The 23422-nt window shown below is 43.5% G+C and overlaps 1 protein-coding gene across 2 annotated transcripts in view; it reads right to left on the bottom strand.

Annotated features, from left to right (window-relative positions):
* CDK8 (cyclin-dependent kinase 8) overlaps positions 1-23422 on the bottom strand; it is a 122746-nt gene that overhangs the window by 28497 nt on the left and 70827 nt on the right. For both annotated transcript variants that reach the window (XM_006831927.1, XM_006831928.1), the window contains exons 3-4: positions 17187-17297; positions 14189-14329 (exon numbers count right to left, since the gene is read on the bottom strand). In XM_006831927.1, the coding sequence (XP_006831990.1) occupies positions 14189-14329; positions 17187-17297 (252 nt within the window). The remainder of the gene's footprint in view (positions 1-14188; positions 14330-17186; positions 17298-23422) is intronic.

The raw sequence follows: 23422 nt of genomic DNA, 5'->3' as shown, positions 1-23422 counted from the left end.
ACTTCTGGTTTGAATCTCTATTGCTTTTCTGTTTGTTTTATTTAGTTCTATTCTGATCTTTGTTTTTTCCTTTCTTCTGGTAGATTTAGGCTAAGTCTGTACTTTTCTTTTTAGCTTCTGGAGTTTTTGAGGTAGGCTGCTCATTTGAGATCTTTCTTCTTTTTTTGTAGACATTGATTGCTGCAAATTTCCATCAGCCTTCACTGCATCCCTTATGTTCTGGTAAGCTGTGCTTTCATTTTCATTTAATTCTAAGAACTTACTTTGTCATTTCCCTTTTGATTTCTTCCTTGGCCCATTGGTAGTTTAATAGTATTTAAACTGTTTCAGTAGTTTAATAGTGTTCCAATGCTAGTATATTGTACAAAGGTTTTTTTGTTGTTGTTTTTCTGTTACTGAATTCTAGTTTCATTCTATTGTGGTCAGAAAAAGTACTTTGTATGACTGCAACCTTTTTAAATCTATCAAGTCTTGCTTTGTGACCTAAAACGAGGTCAGTCTGGAGAAGCAGCAGAGCCTGACAGCAGCTTCTAACTCTAGAGCCCAAACTTCCAAGCAGCTAGTAATATGGGAAATGATTAGTCATCCACAACTCTGATCTTTCATGTGCTATCAAACATAATCACCTTGAAAGCACATACAGAGCTCTGCTGCTGACATTTTAAGAGTTACTTGAGAGGCTGCATTTCTCTGCATGTGTTGCCATGACGAAGAGATGTCCAATGTGACTTACAAGTGAAGTGACATGTGTGGGAGCCCCAACTTGCCAGAATAGGCTTGCTCTACCACATCTGCAAGTGGTCTGCCTCTGACAGGGGAGATACCGTCCCCCACGTTTCTACCGTGCTATTAGTGGGAAACACTGGAGTTTCCCATCTCTGGCAGGTCTCAGCCCTACACAGTTGCTGGGTTTTACTGTATAGTAAACACTGCTGCGCTGTAAGATAAGCACTAGACTGCTAACCACAAGGTCTGTTGTTCAAACCCACTAGTCACTCCTCAGAAACCCTATAAGGATCACTATGAGCCAGAACCAACTCAATGGCACTTAAAAGCAACAACAACACTATGCCCAGAAATGATTTTAGAAATCACCTTTTTTGTATGCTGTCACTGAACAATGAAATATGCCAATGAGGTTCTATCTATTTCTCCCAGAAAACAAGCTATTCTTTGTGATTTTAAAACATGCTTTTGTTTGACGTGAACTTTGTGGTTAGCAGCAGTTCACAGTGCTTACCCATGATGCCACACCAGGGTTTTTAATGACTGGTTTTTCAGAAGGAGATTGCCAGGTCTTTGTTCTGAGGTACCTCTGGATGGACTTGAACCACTAACCTTTCAGTTAGCACCCAAGGATAGTCACTGTCTACACTACCTAGGCCCCCACTGTGACCCATGGCTTCCACCTCTGCTCTGGGTAGTCACTGTCTGCCTCACTGTTGCTTTCTTCTCCATTCTCTACAGAGCAGTGTGCGTTCAGCGAGCTCATCGGGTCACCAACCTTCCCTTCACTTACGACTTCCCGGCCACAATGAACAGACTTATGTCTCTGGCTCTGACCAACTTAGCAGATGCTTTCACTGTGCTTCCCGGGATTTTTAATCAGATGGATGGATAGTTGTAAGTCGACTGGTTTAGAGTCCTTTTGAACCTAGTCTTCCCTTCCTCTATTCTCTCAACAAATGGGAGGGAAGGCCTATGAACCAGGCACAGCAGGATCAAGAAAAGCAGGTATGCTCCTGGCTCTTGGGTCATTCTTTGGAACTTGAGTATTTTGCATTTACAGCAAACCCGTCACAGAGTCAGGAACAATGCCATCACAGCACCCCCACTGGTCTAACCCACTCACAGTGGCCCCTCACTCAGGACAGAGCCGAGCTGCTCCATAGGAGCACACAGCCGCAGCTACCAGCTGAGTGCTTAGCCAGCACACCACCAGGGCTTCTGAAGAATACTCTGTTGTTGTTGAATGCTGTCGAGCCAGTTCTGACTCATAGTAAGCCTGTTTCCGAGTGCAGCTGGTGGGTTTGAACTGTCAGCCCTGAGGTTAGCAGTCCTACGCCACTCTTATAAGCTACGCTCTCTTCCCAGGCTGTGAGCAGAGATGACGCTACTTAGGAAACACGGTCAGTCCCTCCTCCCTACTGTCGTGCACGTCACCACTGGCTCTCCTCCCCAAGGGCTACCGCCCGCATCGCTATTTTGGGCTAAACAGAGACGTGGTCAGAAATCTGCAAAGTTCTCTTGTTTACCACCACAGAGTCTGACGTTAGCTCTTCACGCTCAATATTTAATCATTCAGATTACTGAATCACATCAATAAAGAAACCTTTCATATCTCATTTCAATAATTGTCATCAATATTTGAAGCTAAATTTTCTTTTTAAAAAGTCTTAGTATGTGTTAAAATAACATAAATGAGTCTAGGGCCTAATGTTTAAAAAATAATTTCTATTTCTGCCTGTAGTTGTGCTGCTGATATGTTTCTTTTGTTCTTTCAATGGTGCCTGTTCTATGAATGATATCCCTGGAACCATAATGGGTTCCAAGCTGGGCTGCTAACTGCAACGTCAGGAGTTTGAATCCACCAACTATCCCAAGGAAGAGAGACGCGGCTTCCTGAAGCCTTACAGCTGGAGTCCTCACCAGTCGGAACTGACTCTATGGCTCTGGCTACTCTGGTTAGGCAGTGTGTTTGTCTTTTGCTAACGTAGGAAGTCTAATGGCTGAAAGAAAACAGTCATACCTTCATCACTAACATCATGTTAAACAAGGTGACAGCTTCATCAGATTAAACAAACACAGATCTTCTCAATCATTATGTCAGATGACGCACAGCCAAGTAAGCAACCAACCACAGACCCGCTGGGCTGCAGTCGAGTCTGACTGCAGCGACCCTGCAGGACTGAGCAGAACTGCTCCAAGGCTGTCAATCTTTACAGAAGCAGACACTGCCACATCTTTTCCCATGGAGATGCTACTGGGCTTGAACTGCCGATCTTGGGGTTAGCGGCCAACACTTAACCACAGTGCTGCCACGGATCCTTTGATAAGGCACAGATTTTGTGTTATTTGTCTGGATTTGTCAGAGGCACACTGCTCTACGTGATAGTAAATTTGTTTACAAAAAGGGGAATAGCTACGTAACTTTCAAAAGAACATATCACATCAATTGACACCAAAAATGGAGAAAACATGGATTTGACTTAAAACTTAAATAATCTTCGATGTCTACTCCATACTGGGATCACTCGAAAACTGTATCTGAAAGCAGTTATTTGCAAAAATTCTTAAGGGAATTATCTAGAAACCCACTTTTAGACTGGTAAGACATCTGAGTGACTACAGTAAAGCCCTAGCGTCTATGAAGGCACTCTTAGAATCTCAGGAAACACAGAACACAAACAACATGCCAACAAAAAGATCTTTAAAGATTGTAAGGTCTTTAAAGTTATGCCACCTAGTAAAATTATTTCACATTATTTTCATTATTCACAAATAATGGAACCCATTCAATGTCAATACCAAATTTACATAAATGTTGTATTTATCAAGAAACCAAAAGACTGCTAGATTGGAAACGCCATGAAAGCAGGATACCATTCGATCCCTAATGCCTGGCCAGAACAGACAGTAAAATATTTTAAGTGAGGGGGAATAAAAAAAAAAAAAAAAATCAAAAGAATTGCTAAGAAACACATTGCAAAAAAGGAAACCACCCAGTTGGTTGCCGAACTACATGTGCTTTGTTGTTGTTGTTAGGTGCCATTGAGCTGGTACCGACTCATAGCGACCCTATGCACAGCAGAATGAAACACTGCCTGATCCTGGGCCAACCTCACCACTGTTGCCACGCTTGAGTCCATCAATGCTGCCACCTGGCTAATCCATATTGTTGGGGGTCTTCCTCTTTTTCTCTGACCTTCCACCTTACCATACATATCCTTCTCCAGTGACTGGTCCCTCCTGACAATATGTCCGAAGTATGAGAGACGAAGTTTGGCCATTTTGGCCTCCAAGGAGCACTCTGGCTGCACTTCTTCCAACACAGATCTGTTGGTTCTATGGGCAGCCCATGGCACTTTCAATACTCTCCTCCAACACCACAACTCAAAAGCATCCATTCTTTGTGTAGCAGATTTGCCTAATGCAATAGGTCGTTTGATTTCTTGACTGCTGCTTCCACGAGTGTTGATAGTTGATCCAAGAAGAATGAAGTCCTTGACAACTTCAATCTTTTCTCCATTGATAAGAATGTTGTTTACTGGTCCAGTTATGGTATCCATAACATTCACAGAAAGTTAACATGAACTTCAATGAAGTCTGCCTTACTCAGCACCTACCCAACCACATTCTGTCCTCAAGTCTAGTTTGTATGAATGCAGGCTTGTATTATACAAGTCAGAGTCAACTTGATGGCAATTAGTTTGGTTCTCCTGATTTTATCTATTTAAACAAACATGAAGTACAGTAAATCCCAATAAATACAGCAAATCTCAAGTAATAAACAATGACTCAGGTAATAATCGTAAAGCATGTTCTTTCATAAATGCCTGGCTAAAAGAAACATGCTTAGTACAGGGCTTTCAAAACATCTGTGGAACAATGGAACAAAAAGACAAGAGAATTTTCCCACAAACTTTCTGAAGTCCTCTGGCATTTTCCCTAAACTCGTTTAAAGGAAGTCAAGCACTGGTGGTGCTATGGGGTAAATACTGGGCTGCTAACTGCAAGGTTGGTGGTTCTACACCAGTCTATGGAAGAAACCTGCGGCAGTGTGCTCCCATAAACACCCACAGCCTTGTCAACTGTACTGGGTATGAACCCTGCTCCGGCCCACAGGGTGGCTGAGTCAGAATGGACTCGAGGGTGAATGAGTGAGAGACAGGGAGAGTAGATGACAGAGAGAGAGAGAGAGAGAGAGAGAGAGAGAGAGAGAGTGTGTGTGTGTGTGTGTGTGTGTGTGTGTGTGTGAGAGAGAGAGAGAGAGAATGAATGAGTGATTGTCTGAATGAAGCCACAGAACAATTAAACTCAGGGTACAGAGTGCAGGCTCCCTTCGTCCCAAATACTCCATTCCTTCACTGCTTTGCCTCTCTGGGTCCTTTCTGCTTGGTTCTTCTTTTCCAAAGAACTTACTGGTGTCACTTCTCAAGCAGAAGCCCTGGTGGCTCTGGACGGTAAACACTGGAATGTTCATCGCATGGTCAGCGCTCCCCAGGAGAAAGATGAAGCTCTCTGCTCCTGAAAGGATTTAGAGCCTTGGAAACCCCAGACAGGGTGGCTAAGAGTAGGAACCAACTCAATGGTGGTGAGTGTCGCTGTGCTTGGTCTTTTTAGGCAGCAAATGTATGCATGGCTTTTGTTTTTTCTTTAAAGAACCATCATCCTTTACCAAATAAATTTGAAAGTGTCTGCCATCCCCACAGATATATACACCCTAAACAGAAAACCCAATTCCTTCATGAGCTACTGCTAGTTATGTTTATGTGGACATTTAAGTTGTAACTTATGATCTGAGGCAAAATATCCTACAGACTTGACAGACATTTTCCTCCCTTTCTCTAGTCACTGCAGCAAGTACCTTAGAGATGCTAGCCTTTGACCACACTCATGGCTGGGATAAAGTAACAATCACTTCCCGTTACACCACCCTCTGAGAGATGTTCCAGGGCAGAGAGGACTGCCCATCAGGTTCCCGGGCAGTCATCTTTACAGAAGGAGACAGCCAGGTCTTTCCTCCTGGGGAGCTGCTGGTGTATCTGAACCACCAGGTGAACTGACCACTTCCTTCACTACTACTGGAACAAAAGTTGCCGGACACAGTGGCTGCTGCTAACAGCTGTGCGGCACTCAGACATCTCTTCCCGTCTATCCTGTTTAGATAAGAAAGCAAGCAATGCTGTGTTATGCGACCTGCTGAGCCACTTAGGACTCACAACTGGCGACTTAACCCTCACTGGTCCAGCTGTGCTAGTCCTCCAGAGACCACATTCAGGCCATGCAGCCCCTTTGTCCCCCAACTCCTCCATGTACCAGGGGTAGAGCTGGGCAGACAATACGAAGGGCCCCTCGGGCACAGTGTCACATAGCTACGATATGAGCGAACATGGGCACGAGCAAGCAAAAGGCCTAAGCCACGGCAAGTTTTCACTCAAATGAACAAGACTCGGCCCCAGAGTACCTCAGGATCTCACCATCTAGCAACCACACGTAATGTGATGCCTCAAAGCAGAGGAGCCTAGGAAGCTGAGCTGAGCCAATGCTCACTCAGGAGACTTTGATCTCCCATAATGGTTGCTAGGAAACCAACTCATCCTTCACCAGGGCTAGCAGCAGGAGGATCAGGTTTGTTTTATTCACCACATAAAATCTGATGAAGCTCTGGCAGCTCGTCAGCATCTTGTCAGTATGTCCATGCAGTGGCTTACCGGCTCTTTCCCGTCATGTACTACTCACGGGAGTACATCCCGGGGGGTACTCCCAAAGGCAATCTCTCTCCAGAGTTCTTTCTTAGGCAAGGTTGTCATTGTTGGGTACCGTCAGCTGATCCTGCAGGACCGAGCAACGCCCCACAGGCTTTCCCCATCGGCCATCCTTATGGAAGCCGAGCCCCAGGTCTTTTCTCCTGTGGAGCCGCTGATTCGCTCCACCAACCGACCTTACACCGGGGAGTGGCCCGGTTTCAACCACTGCAATATGGCACAAAAAACTATTTGAGAATTGATGTCGAATGGAGCAACCAACCAGCAGATGGTTACAACACTCCAAAGCACTTCAACTGTCAAAGAGCTTGAAGGGAGCGAGAGGGACTATGATAAAAGCTCTGTACTATGTCTCATGTAAGACAAGGGGGTTTCAAAAGGTTCATGAAGAACTGTAGCATAAGGTACTGGAATGTTCCCGTGAACTTCCTGAAGTACCCTCCTATCACATCTCACTTAGTACAAAAGGACTGCCGTATGGCCCCAGGTTCAAAGCAGCAAGCATTCAGAAATCAGATCTGGTTTACAGTAAGACACATCAATGACCAGATTTGAGAACCTGGCAAATATGCCCGGCATACCAATTCCTCTACTTTTCTGAGAAGATACATCAAAAGCTCACATTCTAAAACTTGGAGTCTGATGTACTTAGTGTCATTGTCTGATGATGTGTTTTCCTGTTAATTGCTACTGAGCTGTTTCTTACAGTGACCCTGGGCAGGGTTTCCCAGTCTGCAAATCTCTGCAGGAGCAGAAAGCCTCCTCCTCCTCCTCCTGAGAAGCGACTGGTGGGCTTAAATCACCAACCTTGTGGATCGCAGTCCAGTGCTTACCCTAAGGACCCACCACGTTCCCAAACTTGTCTGTTACAGCTGCACAAACATTTTCATCAAAAATCATAAAATACAGTCAAGATGGAGTACATGAATAATAAGAAATGCACTCCCCAAAACAGGGAAGTGTAAACTAGAAATCCCAGCTTTCCCCAGTGGCCTGTCCTCACCGGTCTGCTACAGAGAGTGCAGAAAGTGAACCACGAGAAGCGAGTGTTCTGAGCAGCCGTGTGTTCACTTGGGGTGGGGACTGTCATCTTACATACATTTATAAAATAATTGACACTGATGAGACCTTACAACATTTTTGGATAAAGTGAGAGACATTAATGAACTATATTATGGGATATTCCTGCCTTAAGAATAAAGAAAAATTGGGAGGAAAAAAACATAAAGAGAACACACAGGTCAAGAGGCCTTTCCTTTCGTGGAGTAGCTGAGGGGTTCAAATCACCTACATTTCGGTAACCAGCAGAGTGCTTAACCACTGCGTCACCAGACTCCTTCACAAAGACATATACGAGGAGCCTTTGAACAGTTCACGGAAAATGAAACTGAAAGATACTGAAATTTTTCTACAAATTGAAACCCTCTTGTATATTTGACAGTGTTTCAAATTTTTCGTTTATCACATAATTTGAGTGAAAGAAAAACTGGCTTTGAAATTGATTTCACAAACTATACAAGAATGCCATTCCTAATTTTTTACAGTTTTATTAGAAAATCCTCAGGTCATCTGAAAGAGGCCAGACAGACAGCTGCGGAGAATGACTAGAGTGTGCATTTTCAGAACGGTGGGACGGGGGCACTGATGGTGGAAGCTTCTCACCTCCTCCCTACCCTTCTCCCTACTGACAGATGGAACCCCAGCCTGCAGGAAGACCCTTCGGAGAAGAGAGTTCACACACAAACACCAACCCTCCATTTCTACAGAGAAACGCTCACATGTGGGGCTACTGTCTTCTACTTGAAGGGACTAAGCAAATCACCCACTCACTCCACTGAGTCAGTGTAACAGACTCCAACCCTTTCCTCACCTGGTGAACACCAGGGACTACCAAACCACAGAAGCCTTTGTTAAATACAAATTTCAGGGTGAGTCAGCAGAAAGAGGAACACCTTCAGCGAGATGGATTGGCTCAGTGTAAGCAGCAATGGGCTGATGCGTATCAAGTGTGAGGTTGGAGCAGGACTGGGCAGTGTTTTGTTCTATTGTGCATAGGGTCGCGATGAGTCAGAACTAACCTGAAGGCACCTAACAAACAACAACAACAACAAAGTGTGCTCTGGGAGTGTAGTGGTTACGAATCGGGCTGCGAACCTCAGGGTCAACAGCTTGAAACTACCAGCTGTTCTGCAGGAGAAAGATGAGGCTTTCTGTTCCCATAAAGATTTACAGCCTTGGAAACCCTGTATAGGGTCGCTTTGAGATGAAACTGACTCCACGGCACATGACCGCCATCATTGTTTCTCTACTTCTTCTCCAACTAGGTCTATACGCTTCTGAAGGTGGTGTTTTCATCTCTCTAACCCTTCCCAGAATTCTGTGCTCTTCAATTTATACCACATCAAAATAGCAGTTTTGGCATCGTCAGGGGACTCAAGTCTTGTTCCTTTTCACTGTTGTCTGAGTTTGAGAAACAAAAATAACTATGAAATAGCAAGCTGAGGGCTGGGGGGTAGATGGCATAAGATATCCCAACAAAATTCCCCTAGGATAGCCCTTGCTATCCTCAAAGAATGAGCGGGTGCATTGCCGTGACGGGGGAAATTCCTTGGTGCAACTTTCCCGTCCTTTTTCTCACTAACGCAGTTTTCCGTCTCCTTTAAGCTTCTTCACAGTGGGTCCCCATCACCTTCTGAGCTGACCTATCTGCCGTGAAGGGAACTGGCCCAGCCGATCCTGTCACAAGCCACTGCTCTGATGGGACTCTTTTTTTTAAGGCACCTTAATGAGAGTTGTTGTTGTTGTTAAGTTCTGTCGAGTCGATTCCAGCCCAGAGCGACCTTATATAGGGTTTCCGAGGAGAAGCTGGTGAGCTTGAACCGCCAACCTTGTAGGTTCAGACCCCTACTACCACAAACCCTGATTGATATCTATTACTAAGGAAGTAAATTCAATGAAGGCTAAGTCTCAGTAACCTTCGGAAGAACTATTTAGACGGGGTTTTACTAACACGGCAGAATCCCCAGGCTCATGCCAGCCAGGTACACCTCCCTCAGAGACAGACTCCTCTGAGTAAAAGTTCTTTCATAAGTTACGGACTCAGTCAACTGTCCAGCTCCTGATGGCCAACATTGCTACATTTCATCTAGACTGAAAAGGGGCAAAGAATAGAATTCACTCATAAATATTTGTTCTTATAGGGTAAATAGTTTAGCTACAGATATTAACAAATACTCAGAAGGGATTTTTTTAAAAGAGAGATATTATACAGGCTTTGAGCACTGTCTCTGAGAGGAAACATTCTGTAACTACACGAATTAATAACACGTTGTTGCTGTGAAAGGCCATCGAGTTGGTTCCAACTCATAGCAACCTTGTACAGGGTTTCTGAGGAGAGGCTGGTGAATTTGAACCTCCGATCTCATGGTTCAAAAAGACCTTGCAGTCTAGTGCTTATCCCATACCACCACCCCAGGACTCTCTCTTATGTAGTAATAGCGGAAAAGCAGCATAAATCTCACAATTCCACCATTTCATTTCCAGAGGCAAGCAGGTGAAGGCGAGCACTTCCCTTCGGGCACTGAACCCTAACCCTGGACTGGTCAGACCACAGCTGGCTGAGGTGGTCCCGAGGTCTAGGGGTCCCTGAGACACAGAGCCAGGTAGAGGCACAGGAAGAGCACTGGGCAGTCAACAGGGCATGTAGGAAGACTCGTTTCAAAGCGGGAAACCAGAAGAGGCCCCAGCACAGTGTGGAAAGGACCGAGATAATGGACCACGGAACGGACACTCGTGGCATGTCAAAAGGGTAGAGGGGGGCGGGGGACTTGTCGAACTGAACCAAACCCAACACAAGTCAATTCTGCCTCACAACAACCACACAGGAGAGGGCATAACTGCCCCAAAGGGTTTCCAAGACTCTAAGTTGTGACAGGAGTGGACAGCCTCATCTTTGTACCAAAGAGTGGCTAGTGGTTTGACCGCTGACCTTGTGATTACTGGCTGAGTGCTTAATCCATGTGCCAGTGGGCTCCTCTGCCTAACTGAAGAGGAAGGTTTTACTGCAGATCATGTTTAGCATTCCCAGCATATGATGACAACAGAAAGCACCTGTTTGTAGTCTGTGTTTCATTGTACTTTGGATCTCTAAATTATTACTACTACTGTAGCAATTGGATTAATGGTGTGGCGCTGTAGGATCAGCACTGGACTGCTAGCCACAAGGTCGGTGGTTCAAATCCACCAGCTGTTCCTCAGAAACCCTACAGAGAGTTGATATGGGTTGGAACTGACTTGATGGCACTTCACAACAACTGTAGTGACATCCACCACAGTGGATGGAGCCTGTGAGAGGTGGCAAGCAGGGGGACTTGTCCTGTCCGTCCGGGGGGTGCCCTCGCCATTTCCCTGTGGCTCCCTGTTTACTGGAAGCCACTCAAGTTTTCCTTCTCTGACAGGTTTGCACTTTACCTGGGTTCTGCTTTGGCAGGCTTTACTGTGTAAGTGCTTCAAGTGTATGCTACTGTATTAACATAATATTTAACTACAAAACCCAAACCAGACCAAACCCACTGCCATTGAGTCCGTTCTGATACACAGCGAGCTGACAGCACAGAGGACAACTGGCTATCAAGTTGTCAAGACTCTGTCTTTACAGAAGGCAAATGGCCACATCGTTCTGTGGCAGAGCAGCTGATGGGTTTGAACCGCCAATCTTGTGGTTAGCAGTCCAATGCTTAATCCACTGCACCACCAGAGCTCTCTAAATGCCAGTTTTGGTGGTGGTTGTTGTTGTTTTTTAAATAAATCCGCTTGTATTTCATCTAATAAAGAGAAATATCTACAGTTTGAAGAAAACGTAATTCTCAAAGCAAAGAAAGCACGGCACTCCAGGTGTTGGAGGCCGGAAGGCTTCCAGGCTTCATAAAGCTTGGAGTTTGAATACAGCCAGACAAAGCCTGCTTATTCTACACACGGAAAGTAACTCGCCCAGTTCTCATGACTCACAGCAGAAGATACTCTTGCAGGGAAAGCAGCTTTCTCAAGGTTGCCTGGCTCCCAGTAAGAGATAAACCTGTAACTAAGCAGAACCAAGCTGACTTGCAAGAATTGCTCTATAAAAACCTCTTGTTCTCAATAAACTTGGTCACTCGCTATGTCACTTGCTATCAGCTTGTGGACCCTTGCCTGAATTCTTTCCTTTTGTACGTATTTTTCTCATCCTCGCGCTCTCCCTCGAGACCACCCACAAAAAGGTTTGAGCTGGACTCAAACCCCGATATCCAGGCATTGCGATTCAGTAACAGAAAGTGCCCGAAGTCATGGCTGCCTCCTTCAGATTCCATACATACTGCCAGTAGCTTCAAAGGAGTAAGACTTTTGTTCCTAACTCAACTCCAGACAAAATTTCTTTTCAGTTTCATAGAGAGGCAAAGCATTTGTCTTATTTATTTCTTACATCCACTCTTTGTAAGTAAAATGTAATTCTGTTAAAAATAAAGTGCAAAAAGAAACTCCTTTCACTCCATTTCTGCTGTTACTGGTCCCGATAAGAACACCTGTGAGGCATACGAGCTGGACATGTATCAGGGACCATGATGTGCATTTCAGGAAGCATTACTGCGATGAGAAGAACAGAGGAGAAACCGCCATGGGAAGGGCTCCTCTGAAGGCCAAGATTTCAGGCTATCAAGGCTGCACAACTTGGAAAGAGGGACCACACGAGAGGCCAGCTCAGCCCCCAAACTCTCCTCTCCTCGATCCTGAGCCCTGAGCACTCTGAAAACAGAAGGTCATCAGTCAGCACTGCTAGCCGGGTTCCAGTTCACACACACACAGGTTTACTCCAAACAGAGCACGTCTAAACATGACTGTGATCTGTGGAGGGCGGTGGACACGCTCTCTCAGTTTGTCTTTGCCTCCTCAGGGTGTCTTTAAAAAGCAGGTCCAATCCACACAGTGGCTTCCGAAGGGACCTCCTGGGCCAGTTCTACTCCAGAGAGAGTGGTCAGCGCAGAAGGCTATGGGGACTGTTCCTCTCATCCCAGTAACAGTTTTTTGGGGATTCCGAAAGGCTCATTTTGGCAGAATTTCTCCAAGGACAAAGGAAGATCCTGGAGACTTAGTATGAAGACGTTTTAAGAAGACTCAATACTGCATCAGTGAGAAGGGCCAGGAAAGTTGTACCAAAGAATTTTTTCCATCACAACAATGCACCTGCACATTCTTCGAGGGTAGCTAGGGCTGTTCTATAAGGAATTTACTGGGAACTCTTACTCCATCTACCCTGTGATCCTGATCTTGCCCCTTCAGACTTCTTTTGGTTCCCCAAACTCAAAGAACATTGAACAGGAACACAGTCTGAATCCCTCAAGGATGCCAAATGCGCCATTTGACAAAGTGTCGCTTAGAGCGCAGAATTCTTCAGGGCAGGGTTAGAGATGAAACACTGCCTTCCAAAGTGTGCAGACCTAGATGGAGGTGCTGTCAAGAAACAAGAGCTTCATATTTTGTTATTTTTGTTTAATAAGGATGCTTACGATTTGCAGCAATACTTTTTACTTACCCTCATACATACACTTTGAGGGAAAATTACCCTTTTCAGCACTGTATTTAGAATCAACTGAATGAGCGCACTGTTAGAGACCTTCCTACATTCACTGTCTTTACAAAGAGAAGAACAGCAAAAGTACCATGTAATTGTGCAATCGGAAAGGACAAATTTGAGGCTTACATCACTTAAATCTATGAAAACATAATGAAGGATAATATCCTAGATGGGGCGGGGAAAGTATAAACAATTTTGCCACATAAAATGTAAATAAGAAAACTCATTTCTGTAATGGTTAAATACACGTGAACACAGCTAGACTTCTCAATGGTGTTGTTTGGTGTCTTGAGTCGGTTCTGACTCATAGCGACCCTGTACAGGGTTTCTGAGGAGCAACTGGTGGGTTTGAACCATCGACCTTATGGTACGCAGTCCAGTGCTGATCCTATACCACCACCCCAGGCTTCTCAATATTATATTTCAATTGTAAGTAATAAAGACCTATCGGCCAGACAATTGTGACTAGTGAAGGCCTATGGGAAAAACAACTGCTAAGCAACACAAAAAAGAGCCGCACACTAAAACCTAACCTGTTGTCACTGAGCAAATGCCGACTCCCAGTGGTGCTATAGGACAGAGCACAGCTGGCCCCTCGGGTTTCCAAGGCTGGCATCTCTACAGAAGCAGACTGCCTGCTGTAGTGCAGAGTGGCTGGTGGGTTCAGCTGAGTACTTAACCACTGTGCCACTAGGGTCCTGACCATAGTACAGAGTCAAAGCCCTAATAAAAAGCAGCGGAGTGTATTGAGGCTTTCCTCTAGGTATATGCCACGTAGCCTGCAGCAGGCTCCAAAAGTCATTTTCAAGTCTTTCAAGAAAACCTCCACTGTAGAGGCCAGCTGGCATCTAGAGCCCATGTGCAGGCAGCCAGCGCTGTCCCCAGGAGCGCACACAGGCTCTTCTGCAAGTCTGCAGAGAAGCGGTGCACCGAGGCTGAGCTAAGCTTTAAGATGTCCATACCCCTCCTCCCCGTGCCCTCTGTGGTGCCAGATGCTGTTGCCTGCCTCAGTGTACCACAACACGGTGACAAGGAGACGCACCCACCTATACCTGCTTCTTCCCCATTTGAACCCAGTCACAGGTCAACTTACCAAATCCCTGTGCAACACCCAGTTTGCGTGCAAGTAGTGGATCCCATCGAGGATCTGATATAACAGTGACTTCACCATGCCCCGAGGTAACTGAACGGGCTTCTTGTTGGCTTTAGAAGCTCTGTGAAACTTGATTATATGCTGAAAGAAAGAAAAACATCAACAGAAGATTCAACAGAAAGAGGGGAGGAGAGAAGGGGGTATGTACTATTTTCCTATCAGAAGGAGATGTGCTGAAGAACATGAATAACTTTGAAATTTCCCAACAGCTGGGGCCAGCCATTTCCTTTTCTGCATCTCTCATATCGCTGTTGTTGCTAAGTGTCATCGAGTCGGTTCTGACTCACAACCACTATGACTCATAGCTCTGAGGAGCGGCTGCTGAGTTTGAACTGCCAACACTGCAGTCCAACCGACCCTGTAGTCCAGTACATTATCCTACAGCATCACATCAGGACTCCACGACTCTCCTGTAGAGTCTGAAGACAAATGATTACAACAGAGCAGGAGGAAATAGCGTGATTTTGTTTTCAACACATAATTACAATGATCTGTCTTTAACCCCTGTTATTTGGTAGAAATTTTCAACAACAGAATCATTTTCATTCTGTCGTGATTAAATGAATGGAGTGGAGTGGAAGTTGAGCAAATGTCGAGAGCCACTGCTGGCTGGATTGGCATTACCTACACCACCCATTTATGACTTACAGGCTACAGACAGTGGCTGGTCAAGACACAAAAAAGATGGAGAAGTGACAGCATGCAAATGAGCACTTCACACTAAAAGATTCAGAATATTTACAAACATGAATGAATGACTCACATTTGAAACACACAAATAAGCAATGCAACAGCCCTGAACTACCCGCCATTCAAGTTTTCTAGGTTCAGTGTTATTGGATGTCCTATAAAACAAAAATGCAAACTGAAGGATTTAGAAATCCCTTGAGAAGTACAGGCACCTCCACAGAAACCAGACCCACAGTTTCACTTTCTCTGGGCAGGCCTGTTGGTTTTCATGACAGCATCCCTAAACTGCACGGGGGTCTATACAGGTCAGCTGGTCCCCTCTAGCTGTACAGGTACTGTAGAGCCAGTACAGCAGGGTGCACTCGGGGCTCCACGTGTAAGGGCACATGCTTAGTACATGCCTGAAATCTGTCAACAATCAAAATGCCAAGATGGAATTTAGTATTCTAGGTTAGCATTTCTACTTCCTATTTTCTCAGGCTACAGAAGGCATAAGGACCATGAATATGAAATGTTGTTAAGTGCCATCAAGTCGATTCCAATCCATAGAGACCATTGCTTAATGAGTAAAGTGCTTTACTTTACAAAATAAGGGGGGTTGTTAATAGTGCAAAAATACCTGGTGGGAAGACAGAATTTTGCACATAGCTGGTGTGTATTCTGTGTGATAGTCTATACACCTGGTGGGAAGCCAGAGTGTCACAGATGGGATGTATTCTGTGTAACTAGTCTGCACACCTGGTGGGAGGGTGAGTGTCGTAGATGGGACATATTCTGTGTGATCAGTCTGCACACCTGGTGGAAAGGTAGAGTTTTCTGGCAGCAGTATGCTAGTCTCATTTTCTTCTTAGTCTCTGCTTCAATGTATGTAATGGCAGGCAAGCAAAACCAAGCTACAATGACTCACTAAAAATCTAGAATATTCTGTCACCTGCCCTAAGTTATGATGTGACATCCAGTCTGTTCTCCTGGGGAAGATGACCTACTGGATCCAGAAGTTTAATACGTAATATCTTAATACAGAAGCTTAATATCTTAATACTTAATACATTTTAAGATAACTTAAAAATTTTTTTAGGTTAAAGTTTGGATAAGGATTTAATGTCCAGAAGTCTTAACAACTTAACAAGATAAACCCCATCATCAAAAAATGGGCAAAGGACTTACACAAAATTTACACACAAAGAAGTTAAACAAATGGACAATAAGCATATGAGAAGATACTCAATGTCATTAGTTACTGTGGCTATTAAATGCTGTCGAGCCAGTTCTGACTCACAGTGACCCCATACAAGGCTTCCAAGGAGCGGCTAAGTGAGCTTGAACCACCAACCTTGTGGTTCCAACCGACCTAGCAGTCCAGCACATTAACCCATAGTCCCTCTCATTAATAATTTCCAACATCTGATAGTTCTTTTGTTCAGAAGTCTTTTCAAATATACAACTGCAGCTCAGAACCACCCTGTACAAACTGCAGACACAGTATGACACTTTGCAGATGAAGGAAATTCCAGCTCCAGAGCCTTCAAGGGACCAGCCTAGCACCCTATGGAAAAGAGCTGGCAGACCCACTATCAGATCTCAGTCTAGTCTTTCAAACAGAACCTATTCTTCCCCATACAAGACGATAGCCACCCTCATCTTGGGAGGACTTCAAAGTTTAATGAGAAAAATGGAAGTAAACGATAATGGGATCTTTCTAGGAACTTTTTGAAGCCTCCCTCATATTCTTTTACTCTGCAAACGCCAAACTTGCTGCTGTCAAGTCAATTCTGACTCAGAGGGACCGTAAAGGACACAGGAGAACTGCTCCAAAGGGTTCTGAGACTGTCAGTCTTTTACAGGCACAAGCTGCCTCATCTTTCTCCCTCGGAGCAGCTGGTGGGTTTGAACCTTCCACCTTATGGCTGGTGGTCCACTGGGCCACCAGGGGCCCTATGAATCTACAGAGGAACAGGAAATCAGTGGTTTTAATATTTTATAACACAATAAATTATCACCGATTAATGTTTTTTTTTTCCCGTCAAAACGTAAAGTGGTGGGACAACACAGAAGATTGTTTGTACTCAAGAGTCTGTCATTTAGTAACTGTCACCAAGGCCACACGGATAGGGTCAAAATGGAACACACAGCATCAACATGTGAACCCACATGGGTTCTCCTGCTGCAGAGTGGGTGTGTCCGAGTCAGCTGAGCTCCCAACTGTCCTCCTCACTCTAACAAGCTGATGGCAAGAAGGGCACCTTACCCAGAGGTCATGCTCAGCGTAGTCAAACAGAAGCCATACTTTCCGGTCAGCGTGAGACAGAAACACCTTCTGAAGAGAGATGACGTTCGGATGCTTAAGCTCACGGAGTAACTGCAACACAAAGGGGATCCGTTACATCTCTGCCACAAAAACGATCTTGAAAACCCCACGTCATTTTACATCCTTTCAGTTCAAAGCAATACAGGCTCAATGGTGTTGGATCTTGAAAATTTAATCAGCACCAGCATAACCCTTCAGATATCCAGAGACGCGTTTGATTAACACATGAGGAGAAATTGGTGGGGAGACAATACAGCAAGGCTGCAAAACGTTCCTGGAAAAATTCCATGATATTTTCATTCCATTTTCCACGAAGTCTTTGAAGCTCCCTCCATAACTGAATGCATTTGTCTGCTTTTATACCACATGACAAGTAAACTTAAAACAAATCTATGGCCTGTAACCCTTTTTAAAACAACACCATCAAAGAATAATTCCAACATCAGGAAGCACAACATTCATCAAGACAAATTATTACTTAGAACTGAGACCCGTAGCTGGGGGAGGTACAGCGTTGAATCTTTCAGAAATTTCAAGTACATAGTAAAATTGATTACATTTCATAACCTTTTTCGTAACATAGTTAAGCAACAAGTTACACAGACAGAAGCACCCAAGTAGAACACATTTTCAGGGATCTGACCTTTCTCTTCTTTTCATCCTTTGTTTATCTACATCTAATAAGCAAAGAGGCCCTAATCATACCCCTGGTGAAAGGGCACTCCAGCCTAGCTAAGCAAACACAAAAACAGAGACAAGTACAGAGGCCTGATTGATACTTGGTGCTAACAGGGACCAGATGTCCCTGTGGCTTGTCACAATGTGCTCCAGGTACATTAACAGCCACGAGAGAAAGTCATGGCCTCAGAACTTACCATGCCAGTACCTTCTGTAAGATCACCACCTTCAAAACCAGACCCAATGGAAGGATCATCTAGTCAATTTCAACTCATCGTGACTCTAAAGACAGAGTAGAACTGCCCCATCGGTTTCCAAGGCTGTCAAGCCCAATGCATAACCCTCTGTGCTACCAAGGCTCCTTAATGCTCCCATTACATCAGGAAATGAACCACCAAAGGAAAGAACATGAATGGGTGACATTTTAAGTCCTACACATTAAAGATTACTTCTCTGGGGAGAAGGATGGCTATTTTATTCAGGAGCAAGATTAAATCCCTATCAGGCTATAGATATCTGCTTTTAGAATGTCATTTTCAAATTTATGAGACTCTGGAGCTTACACTACCAACAGTCAGAGACCTACAGACATTATCGGAAAACCCAACTGATCCCTTATTAACCAGCAAAGAATCTGAAGAGGGATCACTAGAAGGGGGTGGGGTATCCAGGACCTTGTGGCTGTTAGAAGGGCTACAGCCGGGACTCGGCTCCTTCCATTACCTCCCACCTGGAACACAGCTGTGAATGAGACACTGATCTCAAAGCCCTTCTGATGCTGACAAGGGATCAGTGACAGCTAACAGACACCGAGGCCTGGACAGCAGTCCTCACACCATGTACCAGAAACCACAGTGACGGCTAGCCTTAGGGCTCCCCTCAAACTCATTTCTTTAATAAAAAACCAAGCAGCAGCAGCAATGGGGAAGAGGCTTGATGGCGGATTAGGTGGAGACACCGTGCAGACCTCTGCCAGTGATAACACAGAATACTGGACAAAGCAGGTTTAGGGGATGGTTCCGGAATTCTGAACTACATATAAAAGAATCTTTATAAGTATGGAAGACTTACTGCTAGTAGGATTTATAGCAGAAGCAAGAAAAGTGTTGTTTTCTGATCTGTGGCAGCCATCGAGTCCCGGCACAGCCACCCTGAGTGGGACTGAGCAGACACAAGAACAAGAGAAAATGCCCATGGCAGAGGTCTGACCCATCAATAGACACAGAGGTGTGAACAATTTTTTTTTTTCTGTTCATTTGTCTCTCTCGGTCAGCGCACCTCCACTCTAGTGCCTAGAAGGGGTGACTAAGTGAGTGGACACTATCCCCCGCCCCCAGAGAGTTCTACAACCCATGAACACGGACCTGCTCAGCAAAGACCACTGGGCCCAGAACCCAAGAAGGGGAAGGAGGCAACAGGAACAGCTTCAAACGGGAGGGTCTTCCACAACGGCTCTGGCCAGTCCTGGGATGTGTCTCACCGGAGTGGGCTTGAGGAAGAGGAAGAGATGCAAAAACAAGGAACGAGACCTTGAAATTTCTCAGGTGGCCTTGAAGGCAAGAAACTGAACAAGGGGCGTTAAAGTCTTACTCATATTTCGCTATGGGTTTTTTTTGTGTGTTTTTGCATGATTTTATACTTTAGTGTCCAATCTGTTTGTGGGTTTTTTTGTCCCCCTTTTACCTTGGGGTGGAGGGAGCTCTTTCTCTCCCTATGTTACCCAAGAAGAGATAGCAATTGCAGTCATATAGCCAAGCTATAATCACACCCTATAAAATACCACCATCTGGGCAAGAGCCAATACCAGCTGCTATACACTACAGCAGCAGAGACAACCAACACTTACTAAAATGACTCTGAGTTGAACAGTTAGAGAAGTGAAAAGGGACACCACCTCCTGATCACATCTCCCAAGAGGTAATCAGAAAGCTTAATAATACACCTACATATATTCATCTAATTATTGAAAATGTCCCCCCCCCAAAAAACAACAACAACAACCACAGAAGACCTCAGCTCATGTCCTGAAACTAGACAGAGCAACTAAATCAAATGACTTAGATGTAGACCCAGAACCCCCACTGGAAGGAGGGCAGGCTTTGGAACTGCCTAATAAGGTATTGAGGAGAATGATACTGAAGTGCAGCCAAATGCTCCACAGAGGGGTTAAGAAAAATAAGGAAAATGCTACAGGAACAATTAAATAAGATACAAATAGCACTGGAAACAATTCAAAACCTACAAAAAAAAAAAAAAAAATAGAGGTCTAAATGATTAATAATAAAATATCAGAAATAGACAATACACTGAATGGGCAAAAGATATACTGAAGAGATGGAAGCCAGAACCAGCGAGCTTAAAGATGAATCTCTCAATACTGCTAAGACAGAAGAGCAAGCAGAAAAAAGAAAGAAAAATCTGAAGACTTAACATCCTGAAAGACAAGAAGATACGCATTCAAGAAGCTGAACAAACACCAAGAAGGATAGATCCCCAAAAGAAAATCACCAAGACTTAACATAATCAAGCTCTCCAAATCAATGACCAGGAGAGAATCCTGAAAGCAGGTAGGGAAAACAGAAGTATTACCTAAAAAAAGGCAAGCAAATAAAATCTGTTTCTCTGATCTTTCAGCAGAAACCATGCAGGCAAGAAGGCAATGGGGAAACATAGATAAAACCCTGAAAGAAAAAAAATTGCCAACCAAGAGTCGTTTACCCAGCAAAGCTGTCAATCAAATACTAGGATACAATCAAAACATTCCAGGATAAACAGAAGCTAAGGGATTTTGTCAAAGTCAACCCAGTGCTTCAAAACATCCTAAAGGGACTTAATTGGACTGAGAACCAAAAAGAACAGACAACAACTGGAGACTGATATTCGTGGCAACACCACTGGAACTCAATTGACAGATGGAAGAGTCTAGAACAGAAAAAAACTACAAGAACGAATTCAGAGGATCTGGGAGGCCAATCTATGATCAAAACAATTACAATGTGAAAGAAGGGGAAAATATAGGAACAGAGATACAGGTGGTTTGGAAGTCAGGTAGACTGCAGGATAAAATAGACTGTTTGAAATGGAGGAAAAAATTAAGGGTAACCTCAAAGAAAATCAATACTTCACAACATATCTAGAAAATGATTCCAAGAACAACCTGGAAACATTAAAGCTATGATGAAACTGATAAGAAAAGGCACAAAAAATATGAAATCAGCATAGGAAGGCATGCAGAACAAAGAAACTAGCAGCACCACACAAAAACAAACATAATGACAGCAATTAATTCATAGCTATCGACAATCACACTGAATGTCAATGGATTAAATGCACCAGTTAAGAGAGAGAGAGTGGCAGAACAGATAAGAAAACAAGATCCTTCAATATGCTGTCTGCAAGAGACACACCTTACACATAAAGACAAAACCAGATTAAAAGTTAAAGGATGGGAAAAAATATACCAAGCTAATTCCAATCAAAAACGAGGAGAGCCAATACCAATCTCTGATAACAAAAACGTTAAGACAAAAGCTAGCCTAAGAGGTAAAGAAGGACATTATCTCATGATTAAAGGGTCAACTGAACAAGATGACATAACCATAATTAACATCTATGCTCCCAATGAAAGAGCTCCAAAATATATAAAGCAAACCCTAATAGAACTGAAGAAAGAAATAGACAAATCTACAATGACAGTGGGAGATTTTAATACACCACTTTCGAAAAAGGATAGAACTAGAAAGAAACTCAACGAGACACAAAAGAATTAAACAACGCAATCAACAAAGTTGACCTCATAGATGTGAACATAGCATTCAACCCAACAACAGCACAATACACATTCCTTCCCAGTGCACATGCAACATTTTCCAGAACAGACCATGTGTTAGGCCACAAAACAAGCCTCCATAAGTTTACAAACATCAACACACTACAAAGCATCTTCTCAGATCACAATGCTATAAAATTATAAATCAACCGTAGGAAGACCAAGAACATAAAGTCAAATGCATGGAAAATGAAAACACCCTGCTTAAAAGCTACGAGGTAGCAGAACAAATAAAAGGTGAATTTGCAAAATTCCTAGAAACAAATGAGAATGAAAACACAACTTACGAAAATCTTTGGGACATGGCAAAAGCAGTGCTGAGGACAATTTATTGCAATAAATGCAAACATCCAAAAAGAAGAAAGACCCAAACTCAACACATTAACACAATACCTCCAACAACTAGAAATAGACCAGCTAAGTACAGTCACCAGAAGGAAAGAGATAATAAAGATTAAAACAGAAATAAACGAGATAGAAAACAGAAAAATCAGAGAAAGAATCAGCAGGACAAGAAGCTGGTTCTTTGAAAGGATTAATAAAATAGACAAACCATTGCCAAACCTAAAAAAAAAAAAAAGTGGGAGAAGACACAAATACCACGCATAAGAAACCACAGGGGTGATGTCACAACAGAACCAATGGAAATAAAAAGGATAACAACAGAATACTAAGAAAAGCTGTACTCCAAAAAACTTGAAATTCTAAAGGAGATAGATATATTTTTAGAAAAACGCGACCTACCTAAACTTACACAGACTGAAGAAGAAAACTTGTACAGACATATAACAAAAGAAGAAACTGATCAGGTCATCATAGAATTCCCAACCAAAAAAAGTCCAAGTCCAGATGGCTTCACTGGTGAGTTTTACCAAACATTCAGGGAAGTTGTTGGTGTTAGGTGCCAGGGAAGAGCTGTTACCAATTCTATTCAAATTATTCCAGAATATAGAAAAGGGTGGAAAAGTTTCTACTACATTTTATGAAGCAAGCATAACCCTCATACCAAAACCAGGGAAGGACGTCATTAAGAACAAAATTCAACAACACATCAAAAAGATAATACATCATGACCAAGTGGGATTCATATCAGGGATGCAAGACTGGTTCAACATTAGACAAACAATCAATATAATCAACCATATAAATAAGAAAAAAGGAAAAGAACCACATGATCATATTGATTGATGCAGAAAAGGCATTTGACAAAAATCCAACATCCACTCCTGATTAAAATACTCAACAAAGTAGGAATTGAAAGGAAATTCTTCAACATAATTAAGAGCATATATACAAAACCAACAGCCAACATCACTCTCAATGGAGAGAAACTGAAAGCCTTCCCACTTTACGAACAAGAACCAGACAAGGATGCCCTTTATCACCACTCCTATTCAATATTGTGTTGGAAGTCTTAGACAGAGATATAAGGCAAAATAGGGAAATTACAGGCATCCAAATAGGCAAAGAGGAAGTAAAACTCCCTCTATTTGCAGATGATATGATCCTATACATAGAAAACTCCAGACTCAGCAAAAAACCACCTCCTAGAACTCATTGGAAGATTCAGCACAGTGGCAAGGTACAAGATCAACATACAAAAATGAGTTGGATTCCTCTATACTAATAATGACAATGCTGAAAAGGAAATTAGGAAAGCAATACAATT

Source organism: Chrysochloris asiatica, unplaced genomic scaffold (assembly GCF_000296735.1).
Source record: "Chrysochloris asiatica unplaced genomic scaffold, ChrAsi1.0 scaffold00005, whole genome shotgun sequence".
Lineage (NCBI taxonomy): Eukaryota > Metazoa > Chordata > Mammalia > Afrosoricida > Chrysochloridae > Chrysochloris > Chrysochloris asiatica.
This window is presented reverse-complemented; position numbering and strand designations above follow the sequence as displayed.